At 42.3% G+C, this 15,372-nt stretch overlaps 1 protein-coding gene across 2 annotated transcripts in view; it reads left to right on the top strand.

The window, feature by feature from the left end:
• The window catches only part of EIF4H (eukaryotic translation initiation factor 4H), a 65,206-nt gene that overhangs the window by 30,059 nt on the left and 19,775 nt on the right, over positions 1 to 15,372 (top strand). Inside the window, exons 3-5 of one of the 2 annotated variants that reach the window (XM_073615041.1) lie at positions 1,243 to 1,307; positions 1,407 to 1,503; positions 4,757 to 4,807. In XM_073615041.1, the coding sequence (XP_073471142.1) occupies positions 1,243 to 1,307; positions 1,407 to 1,503; positions 4,757 to 4,807 (213 nt within the window). The remainder of the gene's footprint in view (positions 1 to 1,242; positions 1,308 to 1,406; positions 1,504 to 4,756; positions 4,808 to 15,372) is intronic. The other variant, XM_073615042.1, reaches the window with a different exon arrangement.

Below are 15,372 nucleotides of genomic sequence, written 5' to 3'. Positions count from 1 at the left end.
CACCGTGCTGCAGCTCAGTTTCAGGGTTTTGGTAATCTTCTTCTTATAGCCTAGACCAGTGATTACAAAGCTTTTTGAGCCAGAGTGCCCAAACTGCAACACAAAACCAACTTATTTATTTTAAAATGCCAACACTGCAATTAACCACATCCTGCTCTGCAGAATGAGGGCTGCAGTGGGGATCAGTTCTTCTGACTGGGCATCATATGTAGCACCTCTTCGTCTCGTCCATGCCCAACCCCCGACACCTCACCCCTGGCCCCAGAGCCATGTGGGAGATGTAGTTCTATGGGGGCGCACTGGCTGGTCTGTGTGCGCTTTTCTAACGAGTATAGCTTGCGTGTCCACAGAGAGGGCTGTGTGTGCCATGGGTTCGCCATAACTGGCCTAGGCCATCTTTATGTAGAGCAATAATTCTTTTTTTCAGATCCTCAGTTATTTACCATGAGGTGCTATATTGAACTTCCAGTGACCACTATGAGAGAGTGAACACCAAATTTAGCACACCTGCTCCCCATTCACACCTGAGACCTTTTAACACTGAGTCACATGACACCGGGGAGGGAAATGGCTTATTGGGCCCAATTTGGAAATTTTCACTTAGGGGTGTACTCACATTTGTTACCAGCGGTTTAGACATTAATGGCTGTGTGAGTTATTTTGAGGGAACAGCAAATTGACACTGTTATACAAGCTGTACTCTCACTACATTGTAGCAAAATATAATTTCTTCAGTGTTGTCACATGAAAAGATATAATAAAATATTTACAAAAATGTGAGGGGTGTACTCACTTTTGTGAGATCCTGTATCTATGTGTAGATATAGATAGATTCTGCACAGAAGGGCTTCCCTGTAGCAGTATATCTGCTATGGGGCGGTCCTTAAGTTGTTAAGACTTCAGGTGTCCTTTACCAAAACATTAGACAGAACAAGAATGTAGCTGCAACCGTCCAGAGATTAAATCCCATTTTAACCCAAACCTAGGCCAACTTGTCTTTTGTGTTTTTTTTCCTGAGCACAGTTGTTGGGACACTTATGCAGATGTGCCTGTTGTGATTTGTACTACCTTACCTGCATATTTTAGGAGTTTGCTTTTTTTTTGCTGCCGTCTTTCTTTTGCAGGTAAAAAAATTAAAATGAAGTAATGCAAAGATGTGAAGTTTTTTTTTTTTTTTTTTTGTAGTGTATTGTTCTAATGACCCATTTTTTATTTATTTTTTATTTTATTTTTTTTAATTAGGTTTTTGTTATGTAGAATTCGATGATCTGGAATCCCTTAAAGAAGCCTTGACATATGATGGTGCAGTAAGTTCCCTGTTTTATCTTGTGTGTGGTGTGTGTTTTTTTTCTCCCTTTTTTTTTAAATTTTTGCTTACGTTCTGTTCTCACTGTCTTACCATATAGCTTTTAGGTGACCGTTCCTTAAGAGTGGATATAGCAGAGGGCAGAAAACAAGAAAAAGGTGGCTTTGGTTTCAGGAAAGGAGGGGCAGATGATAGAGGTGATTTTGTTTTGTTGTCTTTGAATTCTAATCTTTAATCTGATTTTTTTTTTTTTTTTTTTTTTCTATTCTTTTGTCGGAAAATGTCAGAATTAGGAGTGTGTGTGTGTGTGTGTGTGTGTAATACGCACACAAAATCTCGAGAGCTATGTGTGTAGCTAGAGTATTCAAAGCATAGCTCGTGTGTGTGTGTGTGTGGTGTGTTTGTTTTGGTTTTGTTTTGTTTTTTTTTTTTTTTTTTTTTTTTTTTTTTTTTTTTTTTACACAGGCAGGGCTATTTCAACTATAGCTGAGCTTCTAATTCATGCGCAAGTAATTTTGAAGTCAAACCGTAGTGTACCCCAGTAAAGTGTGTTTTAAAGCCGTTTTTTGAAAAAGAAAAACCCTTGCGTTGTGTGCAAATATTTCCAGAATATTGGCATTATAAACTTAGATATAGCTTTTGTATTGCATGTATTTGGCTATTACACGATACAGTGAATTAGTGACCATGCATGGTTTCATAAAATCAAGCAGTGACAGATTTAATGTGTACTACCTTCTATAGGTCATCAAAAGGAAAGGTCGGCTGTCCTTGAGAATATTTTAGTTTAAAAGGTGGTCCTCCAGGCCTCCCTCTTCAGTTTAACCAAGAACTACCGGAAGGCTCTGAAAGACATAAGACACTAACAACGTCAGTACATACCTCCAACACCAGTTGCTAGAAAACACCGGGTGGGAAACCAGGCTGTCCTGGAAGACTCCTAGAAAAAGAGTTACCGGTAAGTCTAACTCCGGTTTTCTCCTTTCGTCTTCCAGGACAGCCTCTGATATGATGAGCAAGAAACTTGCTTTGTCAGGGCGGGACCACTGCCTGGAGGACCTTTCGTCCAAATGTCTGTTCTTTATCAGACAATAAATCCAGATGGTAATGTCTCGCAAACGTATAGTAGCTGGACCACGTTGCTGCCTTGCATATGTCCTCTGGAGAGGCACCGGCCTTCTCTGCCCATGAAATTGAGACTGCCCTGGTAGAATGTGCATTAACTAATGGTGCTTGCATCCCTTCTAACCCATAAGCCTTTATAATCGCCAGTCTTATCCATCTAGCAATGGAAGACTTAGATGCCTTATAGCCCTTGCGAGCCCCTGCAAAATGAACAAAAAGAGAATCCGACTTCCTCAAGCTACTAGTGGCTTCCAAATAAAATAAAAGACTTCTTTTAACATCTAACAAACTCAAAGATCCTTCCTCATCTGGACAGTGTCTCGCGGCGCCCCTTGATGACGTGGTTCCGCCGGAAGTACGCTCTCGTCACTTCCTCCTGCTGGAACGCAGAAGCTCCGCCGCCGCACACTGTACCCGGAAGAACCGGAGAAGGTACTAGCACGGCCAGCTGAGCGTCTCCCGCCCGCTGGCTGAAACAGGTACCTAGCGGGGCATGGGCGGCGGGGTCTGCAGCAACACCAGGGTCCTGCTTTCCCTGAGCCAAAGGTAGCGGTGGTATACAGCGAACCTACTCTTCCCTGACAGGACAGAGGGGTGCTACAGGCAGAGGCAGTCCACGCCAGGGGCTCTCCCAGGACAGCCCCTGAGATAAGGAGCTCCCCTTAGATCCCTAACGTGCTCCTTCCTGTCTGGCAGAAAACACAAAAAACTGAAGAGGGAGGACTGCTTTTTAAACTAATTGGGTATACGTGTTTCCTGTCTCGGAGGGAGGAGCCCTATGTCTCAGAGGCTGGAAGAACGAAAGGAGAAAAACATTTTTATATATTATATTCTCTATCCATCCAATATAACAATACATCTTGACAATTCGAACATATATACGAGAGCAGTATGTGTTCAAAGAGTAGAAAAATTACCTTCGCAGCATGCATCTAACAGTTATCTAAACTGGATGCTAAAGGAAAAATCTTCTACAAACCAGAGTAGAACAAAATATATTTATCAATTTGCTTCACATACAGGCAAAACCATGACAGACACCTCAAACACCTTGTGTCATCACCACTACGTTGTATATTAATATAAGGGATTGTTGGTTATCAAATTAAGTAAAGAGTCACTGGTATTTTGCGAGCCCAGCCAGGGACCCCAGATTTTGACAAACTTTGCAGGACACCCCTAGCCTCGTAAGTCAACATGTATAATAGGTTTTGAACGATTGCATCTGTAGATATACACGAACTGTGCAGCTCTGACTAAAGTTGAATAATGCCCTTGCTATAGGTGTAGGCCATTTACAGGTAGGTACCTCCTGACTGGAATACTCCCAGGATGTTGCCAAACGAGGCCTAGTCATTACTGCTTGCCTTTGCCATCACAGAAGTGAGCTCTCAAATGCTGAGCTCAGAGTTACTGCATCATGGAGAGAGGGCATGTGAGGGGGTTTGAATCAGAGAAAATCAAATGAATGAACTGTCATTTCCTTGCAAATGCATGACATCGTGCCTCATAGATGTGAATCATGGCTTAGTGAAGATTTGTGTGAAACCTGACAGATCTCATTGCCTGGCTTTGGTTAATACATCTTCGATACCACAGTTTAGTTCAGGGTACACAGTTCCAGCCTTCTAGGGACACAGTCCTCAAACCACTTTACAATCTTTGCAATTTATTTATTTATTTTTTTATGTAGTGTTTCAGAAAAGTTAAAATAATCATTTTTGGGTTTACCTCCAAAAAATCTGACCTAGCGGCACTTAGAGAACGGTTATTTTTTTAGTCAATTCTGAAGTGCATGTTCTCTGGTTCCTGTCCTTCCACACTATTGTCGCAGGAAGTAGGGAAGTAAATCTATGTGACATATCATAGCAAGCTTTCCTCCAAGAATTGTTTTATTTCACAGGTGTTTGTATGGCAGAATAATTACTTTTAAAAGGTTGTATAACTGAAGTAAGGAGAGACACTTTTCCTAATGTGAGCATGTTTTAGCAGGGGCAATTTTTCCTTTCCCTGACCTATTGTGTGATGCTTTCATTGCTAATCATAACAGAATGTCTACTCTCCTAAAATATGTGGCCTTTTCATGTAGAATGATAAAAAATAAGCAATTTTGTAATCTTTATTTTTTATTCTTTCAGTTGAAACCGTTTTTCATTATAATAATTTTATTTATTTTTCTTATGCTAACTGTTCTTTCACACTTATTGGCTAACCGATGAAGTTGGGATTTGGCCTCCAATTCCGCTTTTAAAAAAGAATGAAATAACTGAATAAACTTGCTTTTTCAGCATTTGATTTCATTTCAATATTGCCTTGTTTTTTCAGGAAACGATAGTTTCGGCTCTAGAGGAGCTCCAAGAGATGACTTCGACTCTGGTAAAGGATACATTTGTACTTGCTGACAACCATCATGGGTATCATTTATGGTGGAAAATTCTGTTTGGGCACGGACTTTCATATCTGACATCACACTTTTTTTTTTTTTCTTTTTTTTTTTTTTTTCCTGTATCTCCTGGCGTTTTGTTTTTTGTTTTTTTTGTTTTTGTACTTCATGACCCTTTTATCTTTACCTTCAAACTATTTTTACACTCCTGTTTTTCTGAGCTTTAAGCCTTCATCTTAGGGTGGAAATAGTAGCCTTTCTGGTGTTGGAACAAAAGTAGAACTCTGCCTACTTTTTTTTGCTTTCTGGCGGTGGACAAGGTTTTTGCTGGGTTTCATTTCTGTGATCCAAGTGTGGAACCCACCATAGACCTGTCTGTCAGTTGCATCTCCCTGGCTCTCTGTTGAAGTAAATGCTTTGTTTTAATATGGAGAATGTGTGAGAGTGAGGAACAAGCAAGCATTTGACACAAGCAGCAGTTTGACGCAATCAGGAGGGCTACTTGTCACGGAACGTCCCACACTCCGCTTGAGTGCTTCCGTCATATACCACTTCCTCCCAGTCTGTATACAGATATCAGATATTCCAACCTCTCTGAGCACAAAACAAGGCGACACTTGCTTGTTGCTACCATGAACTGTTTTATTTAGAATCAAAATTACAAGACTTTATATGCCGTTGGAACCTCCTCTAACAATACAACTGTAACATAATTAACATGAGCTAATTAACTAAAAAATTTACCCAGACCAGATGCAGACTTGTGGGCACCGAGCTTCACACTGTAGTATAAACACAATAGCTGGAGCTAATTACAATTAACAATACAAACAACAATCTCCCCCCTCCTCAGCCTATTCATCAACAGTTCGGCTCCTAGCCAGTCCTGGAGCCTAATGTGATCATCTCACTCAATTAACAGGTTGAGTTCAGAATCAACCAAACCAATAATAGTCTCTACATACATCCTGGGAGATATTGTGGACAAATATTACTGTCCCATTTTAAGTAGTCCAAGATATATTTTCTCACTCACCCTGTGCCAGGATGGCACAGGGTGACTTAGACATAAGATGTATTCTGAGTTCCACGGGCCCTCCCGTCACACTACTTAAAGCAGATAATGTGATTGGGTTTGGATCCTTGCCCCTATTCATGTGTAACTGAGCAGAAAGTTTTAGGTGGCGTTGTACTTTATCTGCTTTTGTCTTTTCTGTAATTTACAGTTAATAGTGGCCTATATATTGAATGTTTATTTTGCAGAGCAGCATTGCAAGTCTCTAGCAGTTATACACTGTAAATGTATAAGTGCATCTCCTAAAAATTAGAGTATCATCAAAAAGTTAAATTTATTTCAGTAATTCCATAAAAAAATGTGAAACTCCTATATTCTATAGATCCCTTAACCACTTTAATACCAGGCACTTATGCACCTTCCCGCCCAGACCAATTTTCAGCTCTCAGCGCTCTCACACTTTGAATGACAATTACTTAGTCATGCTACACTGTATCCAAACAAAATGTTTATCATTTTCTTCTCACAAATAGAGCTTTCTTTTGGTGGTATTTAATCACCACTGGGTTTTTCATTTTTTGTGATTATAAGCAAAAAAACAGGGAAAATTTTGAAAAGTACTTTTTTTTTGTTTCTATTGTACAATTTTGCAAACAAGTCATTTTTCTTCATAAATTTGTGCCAAAATTTATACTGCTACATATCCTTGGTAAAAATAACCCAAATTAATGTATATTATTTAGTCTTTGTGAAAGTTATAGAGTCTACAAACTATGGTGCCAATCACTGAAAATTGATCACACCTGATGTACTATCTCTCACCTCATTTCTTGAGACACTAACAAGCCAGGAAAGTACAAATACCCCCCAAATGACCCCCCTTTTGGAAAGTAGACAGTCCAATGTATTTACTAAGAGGCATGGTGAGTTTTTTTGAAGCTGTAATTTGTTCCCACAATTCTTGGGAAAATTTAAGATTTTTTTTTTTTTTTTTTTTTTTTTACACAAACTGGTCATATTAACAGGTTATTTCTCTCACACAGCATATGCATAATTGCAACTACACCCCAAAATACATTCTGCTACTCTTGAGTATAGCGATACCACATGTGTGAGGCTTTTACACGGCCTGGCCACATACAAAGGCCCAACATTGAAGTAGCACTTTCAGGCGTTCTACAAGCATAAATTGCGCATTTCATTTCTCAACCACCTATTACATTTTTGAAGGCCCTGGAGCACCAGGACAATGGAATTGTCCACAAAATGACCCCATTTTGGAAAGAAAATGCCCCAACATATAATCTGAGGCATAATGAGTCTTTTGAATGGTTCATTTTTTTTTTTCCAGAAGTTTTTGGAAAATGTGGGAAAAAAATGAAAATGCACTTTTTTTACACAAAGTTGTCCCTTTTTATAAGATATTTATAACGCATAGCATGTACATAGCAAAAATGACACCCCAAAATACATTCTGCTACTCCTCCGGAGTATGGCGATACCACATGTTTGAGACTTTTACACAGCCTGGCCACATACAGAGGCCCAAAATCCTAGTAGCACCTCCAGGCATTCTAGCAGCATTAATTACACATATCATTTTCTGACTACCGATCACATTTTTGAAGGCCCTTCATATTTCTAACACATAGCAGGTACATACCAAATAACAAAAGATTACCTGTGGTTTTAGAAGTGCAGTGGTCCACAGAGGAGAGCATCGGTCCAGGCAGCAGGCAGAGGTGTCCCGGCAGGAATACTGTCCAAAGTCAGAGGCAGCAGGCAGATATATGGTCAACACAGCCAAAGTATTGGTCCAAACATCAGGAAGAAACATGGTCCATAATATCATGGGTCTTTACAGGCAGCACAGCCAAAGTATTGGTCCAGGCAGCAGGAAGGACCATCAAGCTTAGGGCCAGGGGGACAGGGGTAGAGGCTTCTCCCACCCAAATCGCTTTGAAGTCTCCGGGCAACCAGACCCTGTTCTGGGAGCACAGAAAACGAAAAACTGGTTTTCTCTACTCAAAACGCTATTCTAAAGCCCCTTACATATGTGAGACCCCTGTGTACTAAAGTAGATGGCCAAAAGATCAGTCCAAGTGGCAGGCAAAAACATGGTCGATTAACAGGCCAAGCTCGGTGCACGTAGAAGTCAGAAACGTTGTTTAAATCGGCGGGCAGAGGCATCGTCTGTAAACAGGCTGAGGTTGGTGCACGTGGAAGTCAGAAACGTGGTTTAAATCCGCAAGCAAAGACATCGTTGGTAAAACAGGCCAGGGTCAGTTAATTAACATGGTAGCAGTCAAATGGGGAAATGGCAGTCTGGTAATAATACAGGGAACTAATATTGGATGGATGTATGATAATTTTTGAAGCAATCTCCGAAGCACAGGTCAGGTTGGGAGGGACATTGGGGACAATAATAGCTGGTATCTCTTCTTACTCCTCCTCTGCTGCATACACGGCATTTCAATTGGCGTCTTCTTCCAGATTCTGTGGGGGGGGAATGCTATAGGGAAAGTGTTGCTCGTGAAGTCGACTCACACTATCCGAGCGAATGCTTCCTGGGGCGGGATCTTGTTGGTAAATGAGGGCAGTGACGATATCTTCAATATACTTCAATATACTTGAGGTAGGTGACTTGTTGGTTTTGAGTAGCTTTTTGGTAGCAGACAAACTAATTAAAAAGGGCCATGTGAAACAGGTGAAAGGCAACTTTCTTGTACCAGTAACGGGACTTTCTGTTTGATAAATAGGGCTGTAGCATCTGATCGTTTAAATCCACCCCCCCCATATACATATTGTAGTCGTGGACACATTCGGGCTTTACAATGGGGCCGCGTATTCTTTGGATCTCCACCACGGTGTCATTGTGGATGGTAGGGAGGATGTGGACATCTTTCTTGTCCCTCCACTTCATGGCCAGCACCTCCTCGTTCCTCATGAATGCCAATTCTCCGTGTTGTAATTTTTTTGGTCAACAGATTTTGTGGGAATCCCTTACGGTTTTTTTTTCAAGGCACCACAGGCTGGGGTTTTTTTACTGTAAAGATGACGAAAAAGGGGCAGGCTGGTATAATAGTTGTCGACATATAAATGGTATCCTTTGTCGAACAGGGGGTATGCCAGCTCCCAGACAATTTTCCCACTTGTTCCAATATATGTGGGGCAGTCACGGGGCTGGAGCTGGGAGTCTTTGCCTTCGTAGATCCGGAATGTGAAGACATATCCAGTGGCTCGATCGCATAATTTATTTAACTTCAGCCCATACCTGGCTCTCTTGCTTGGTATATACTGCTTGAAGTGCAGTCGGCCAGTGAAATGTATGAGGGACTCGTCCACACAAATTTTTTGGTCTGGGATGAAAACTTCGCCAAATCGCTGGGAAAAGGAATTGATTACAGGGCGTATCTTGTACAATTTGTCATGGTTGGGATGATCTCGGGGAGGGCACTGTGAATTGTCATTGAAGTGGAGAAAACGCATAATCATGTCGTATCTTGTCCTGGACATGACAGCGGAATATATGGGCATGTGTTGGATGGGGTTGGTGGACCAATATGCATGGACTTCGTTCTTTTTTGTAAGCCCCATATTGAAAGTTAGGCCCAAAAACAATTTAAATTCATCCAGTGTGACACATCGCCACTGGAACATGTGGGAGTAGGAAGAATTTGGGTTGGCAGCAATAAATTGGGATGCATACAAATTAATTTGATCCACCATATTCTGCAGAAAATCTTGTGGGAAAAATAATCGAATTGAGAAAAAATTGTAGTGACGGGTTGCACACCTGGCTGTGCGGTGAAAGGGGGGATGATAGTGGATCCTGAGTTGGCAGGCAACCATAAGGGGTTTGCCAGGGCATCGGGGAAGGTAGGACTGGGGCTGGGTTCTTCGGGTTGGGCGGGTAATTCCAGTACTTGTACTGGGCTCCTATTCCTGGGGTCTAGCGCTGCTGGTGGTGGGCAAATCTCGTGATCTTGGTCCTGATCTCATTCCGCGGACTCGGACTCTGATCCACTATCCTCCACTGGCTCGTATTCCGAACCAGATGGTGTGAACTCCCCGCTGCTCTCATCATCCGACATGGCAAGAATCTCATATGCCTCCTCAGGTGTGTAAACCCTTTGGGACATTATGGCAATGCTTATTGGCGGGCCTGTGTAATGGTACTGCTGGTGGTAGTGGTACCGATTGAGGTATTAGTGGCAGGCCTGTGTGGTGGTACAGATAGCGGTATGGGTGGTGGTGGTACCAATGGTGGTACTGGTGGTGGTGGTACCAATGGCGGTACGGGTGGTGGTGGTACCGATGGCGGCACTAGTGGCGATACTGGTAGCGGCCTGTGTGGCAGTATAGATGGTGGGCCTGATGGAGGTACTGGTGGTGATACCGATGGCGGTGGGCTGGTTGACAGATGGGCTGTGGGACAGGTCCTCTTTATTGGGGGGGGCCGTGTTGTGCACAGTGCAATATGATAATGTCAGACAGACACAGATTTCACTCACTGATCCCTGCTCTCTCCTCACACGATCGGTGTGTGAGGAGAGAGCAGGGATCAGATGGTAACCGCTAGTCAATGTTTACATTTGTGACCGGCTGTGATTGGGCACAGCCGGTCACATGGTAAACAGCCAATTTAATTGGCTGTTTACCCTGATCGGGGATTCGCTGTGTCCAAGGGACACTCGCCTTCCTCGATCCCTGCTCTGCATGCCTGCGCGGAGCGCGCCGCCGAGTTTGTTGTGACAGGTGATCGGCTGTGACTTTGACACAGCCGATCACCGGGGTAAACAGCCGAAGCAATTGGCTGTTTACCATGATTGGGGAAGCGCTGTGTCCGAGGGACACACGCCGCCCCCGATCGCCGCGCCCCTGCGGGCGCGCGCAGGCATGTTATCCTGCTAGACGTCATATGACGTACAGTCAGGATAACGCAACCACTTCCGTCACTTCCGACGTCAGTATGCTATTGACCGGGGGGGAAGTGGTTTAAAGTGATATATTTCAAGCATTTCTTTCTTTTAATTTTGATTATGGCGTACAGCTAGTGAAAACCCAACATTCAGTATCTCAGAAAATTAGGCTATTGCATAAGACCAATAAAAAAAAAAAATAGTTTTTAATACAGCAGTTTAGACTTACTGAAAATTATGTCCATGTACAGTATAGTATGCAGTATACCAAAACTTGGTCAGGGATCCTTTTGCATGAATTGCTGCATCAGTGTGGTGTGTCATGGCGGCGATCAGCCTGTGGCACTGCTGATAGCTGCCGTCAGCTCATCTTCCACTTAACAATACGCCACAGATTCTCTATGGGGTTTAGGTCAGGCGAGTTTGCTGGCTAATCAAACACAGTGATCCCATGATCATTCATTTAATCCAAGTATTGGTACTTTTGGCAGTGTGGGCAGGTACCAAGTCCTGCTGGAAAATTTAAATCTGATCTCCATAAAGCTGGTCAGCAGAGGAAAACAGTAAGTGCTCTAGAATTTCCTGCTAGAGGGCTGCGCTGACTTTGGACTTGATAAAACGCAGTGGACCAACATCAGCAGATGACAGGGCTCCCCAAATCTTCACGGACTGTGGAAACTTTACACTGGATCTCATGCAACTTGGATTCTGTGCCTCTCTCTCTCCACTCTTCCTCCAGACCCTGGGACCTTGATTTCCAAATGAAATGCAAAATTTTCCAGTCTGTGGTAATTAGGGAGCCGTGTCAGCTGCTGGCCAAACTTAAAAGATAAGTATGTTGTGTTTATTTACAGAATCATACTAACCTAGGTGGATGCAGCATCTGTCCCCCGCTGCCTCTGCACTGAGAACCAAGCGATCGAACGCTGCCGATGGCTCGGTTCTCGCAACTCCCTGAGCAGAGAGCTGCTGACTGTCAATTGGATTGGCAGCTCTCTGCTCTGAAACAACCCCTAACCCCCCGCCTCCCCGCGCGCTCTCATTGGAGCGCTGAGCTGTGGAGGGTGGGGAGTGGCCATCTTAGTGGTCCAAGCACCTGGTGGATCCAGACTTTATTGACGTGGTGCCTGGACTGATTCCTGTGACGTCGGCAGAGAGCGGACTTCAGCTGAAAAACGGGTCACAGAAGTGCAAAACGAATTGCACTCCTGTGACCCATAGGAGAAGCCCAGCCAAACTAGCTCAGGCTGGACTTCTCCTTTAAGGCCAGCCCAAGATTACCCCTCATACTGTCGGCATGCCTCAGTTTTAATATCTAAAAGCGGCAGTAAAGCCTGCTTTGTGATTTTTACCTACAGGTAAGGCTTACGTGTAGGTAAAATTAATCCCTTTTTAAGAATTAAGAAATCTGGACAGCCGCACTCCAGTAGAAATTTCCTATGCCTTTATTCGTAAGCCAGGATCACAAAGTACACAATGCACCACAGCAGAGTGGTACAGAACATCTGACGCGTTTCACTCTTATACTAAGTGCTTACTCATAGCTGACAATCATGAAAATTATATATATATATATATATATATATATATAATATTATTTATTTATTTATATTCCATGTGGTAGAGCATGTGACCGTATAGCACTTTCATGATCTCTTCTTTATTTGCTTATATACCACACGATCATGAAAGTTTTTTTCAATTTACAATTCCCCATTCAGCAACACGTGTGGAGATCTCGGGTGGCTGGTCCTCAGCTGTTTTGAGTACCTAAATAATTATATGGTCACATATGCTGTGAGGCAGCACAGTGGTGTAGTGGGTAGCACTCTCGCCTAGCAGTAAAAAGGGTCGCTGGTTCGAATCCCAACCACGACACTACCTGCCTGGAGTTTGCATGTTCTCCCTGTGCCTGCGTGGGTTTCCTCCGGGTACTCCGGTTTCCTCCCACACTCCAAAGACATGCTGGTAGGTTAATTGGCTTCTGTTCAAAATTGGCCCTAGTATATGAATGCGAGTTGGGGACCTTGGATTGTGGGCTCCTTGAGGGTGGGGGCCGATGTGGGTGGGCAGTGTGTGTGTGGAGTGCTGCGTAGGTTGACAGCACTATATGGGTACCTTAAATGAATAAGGATAATTGTAGACATGCACCCACACTCAGGTTGAACTGGATGGACTGGTGTCTTTATTCAACCTTACTAACTATGTAACTATGTAACATGCTCTACCACATGGAGTATATAGATATAGATTTTATTTTCATGATTGTCAGCTATGAGTAAGCACTTAGTATAAGTGTGAAATGCGTCAGCTGTTCTGTACCACTCTGCTGTGGTGCATTGTGTACTTTGTGATCCTGGCTTACGAACAAAGGCATAAGAAATTTCTACTGGAGTGCGGCTGTTCAGCTTTCTTTCCTCCATTTCTATCTGCACATGCATTAGCCAGCACCTGGGACTCCTTTTTTTTTTTCCCTCCCTGGAGGTTAACGACTTGTTTCGGTGGATCTACCTGAGCGGTGGGGTTTATCTTGCTAAAGGTCCATCATACCTCGCCAGAACTTTAGAGCTTCGTGCTGGAATGAAGGGCTCCCACATGCGTGCATGGGAGTGATGTCATTGCGGCTCCTGCCAATGCTGGAGCACATGAATCTTGAAGAAAGACCAGGGAAAGATGTCAGCGGTCGCAGCGCTGGAGGGCTTCGTTCTAAGGTATTCCATAATATGCTAGTATGCGGTGCATACTAGCAAATTATGCAATTACCTTACAGGTATGTGTGTGTAATAAGAGATAGATAGATAGAGAGCGAGAGAGAGAGAGATTGATTTTCAGACAATTTTTTATATATATATATATATATATATATATATATATATATATATATATATATATATATATATTTTTTTCCTTTTAAAGTTTTTGTTTTAAGAATGTTCGCTCGATTTTTCTAATCGTTAGTACGGTCAAATTGATGTTCGTTTTTGACCGCAGTGATGAGAACATTCAAAGGAGCAGAATAAAATAAACTTATACTAAGTGCTTACTCATAGCTGACAATCATCGATTGAACACTTTTCAGAAATTACATTCCATTTTAAAATTGAATGGTAAAAGTAAGTGAAATTTTTAAACATTCTTCAATTTATCGAATGTACAAATAATTTTTGTACGAATATTCTCGTCCAAAAATCAGTACCTGATATATTTAGTAGCAGCAGCATGCTTTAATCACCTATTATATTATATAAAATTTTTTTTTTTTTTTTTTTCTGCGGTTTACAGCCTTCTCTTGGAATGCTCTGTCATGATTTTGATTTTTAGATTCACTATAAGTTGTGTTGTCGGTAAACGTAATTAACCACTTCACGCCCAAGGATGTCATATGACGTCCTGGACTTTGAGTGGAGACCTCTGAAGGATGTCTGCAGCTTCAGGCATCCTTCAGATATCATCTTTTTCAGCTGGCGATTCTCTGGACCATAAGAACAATCATAGTGACCCTCTGGTGCTTTTACCGGCTCACCTGTATGATCGGCCAGAGGGAATTCGCTGGCGCTGGGAATTGAGCATAGAGATTTCCGGTGACCAGATGGTCCCCAGTTATCTCTGACCTTCGGGGGGCCTTGGAAACGCCGAGAGTTTATTTATTTTTTTGCTCTTGTAGACCCCAGGTCTCCCATAAAGAGGACCTGTCACGCACTATTCCTATTACAAGAAATGTTTACATTTCTTGTAATTGGAATAAAAGTGATCCAAAAAAAATTACAGAGTGTAAAATTTAAAATGAACAATAAAAAAATGTAAAGCGCCCCATCCCCCACGTATGTAATGCATACGCAAGTCGTGCCCACATATGTAAATGGCGTTGAAATCACACATGTGAAGTATTGCTGCGAGCGTTAAAGCTAGAGCAACAATTCTAGCCCAAGACCTCCTTTGTAACTCTAAACAGGTAACCTGTAAAAATTTGTAAAGCCTTGCCTATGGAGATTTTTTAGGTACCAAACTTTGGCGCCATTCCACAAGTGTGTGCCATTTCAAAGCATAACGGGTATCTACTTACTCGGTGTAACATCATCTTTCACATTATACAAAAAAATTTTTACTGTTTTGTCTTCTTTTAATTCATAAAACTGTTTTTTTTTTTTTTTTTTTGTTTTTAAATGTGTTTGAAAAATTGCTCCCCAAATACCATGTGACGTAAAAAGTTGCAGCGACTGCCATTTTATTCCCTAGGGCCAGAATAGACCCGGTATGGAAGTGGTTAACCCACGTGTAACACGACCCCTAAGGGAGCCTCTTGGTAATTTTAGGTTTCTTGTTCCACGGCTCGACTCCAAAAACAATCTCAGCCCCTCTGGCACACCTGGTACTAACGTTATTCCAAGCACAACAGTAAACAGGCACATGTTCTAGTGAAAGCAGTTAAATCTGTTTTTTTTCTTTACTGAAATATAAAAGCAGTCAAGTGTAATAACATAGACCCATCACATGTAAAGGTTTTACGTTTGATGAATAGCCTCTGGCAATAGGAACAGCAAAAAAACACAACAATAGGAATCTCTATCTCTATCCCTCAACCTTGATTTTTATTGGGATCTATGAGCACAGGTCAAAGAAG

The sequence above is a fragment of the Aquarana catesbeiana genome, linkage group LG02 (assembly GCF_042186555.1).
Source record: "Aquarana catesbeiana isolate 2022-GZ linkage group LG02, ASM4218655v1, whole genome shotgun sequence".
NCBI lineage: Eukaryota > Metazoa > Chordata > Amphibia > Anura > Ranidae > Aquarana > Aquarana catesbeiana.
The sequence above is the reverse complement of the archived record's forward strand: the minus strand, read 5'-3'. Positions and strand labels throughout refer to the sequence as shown.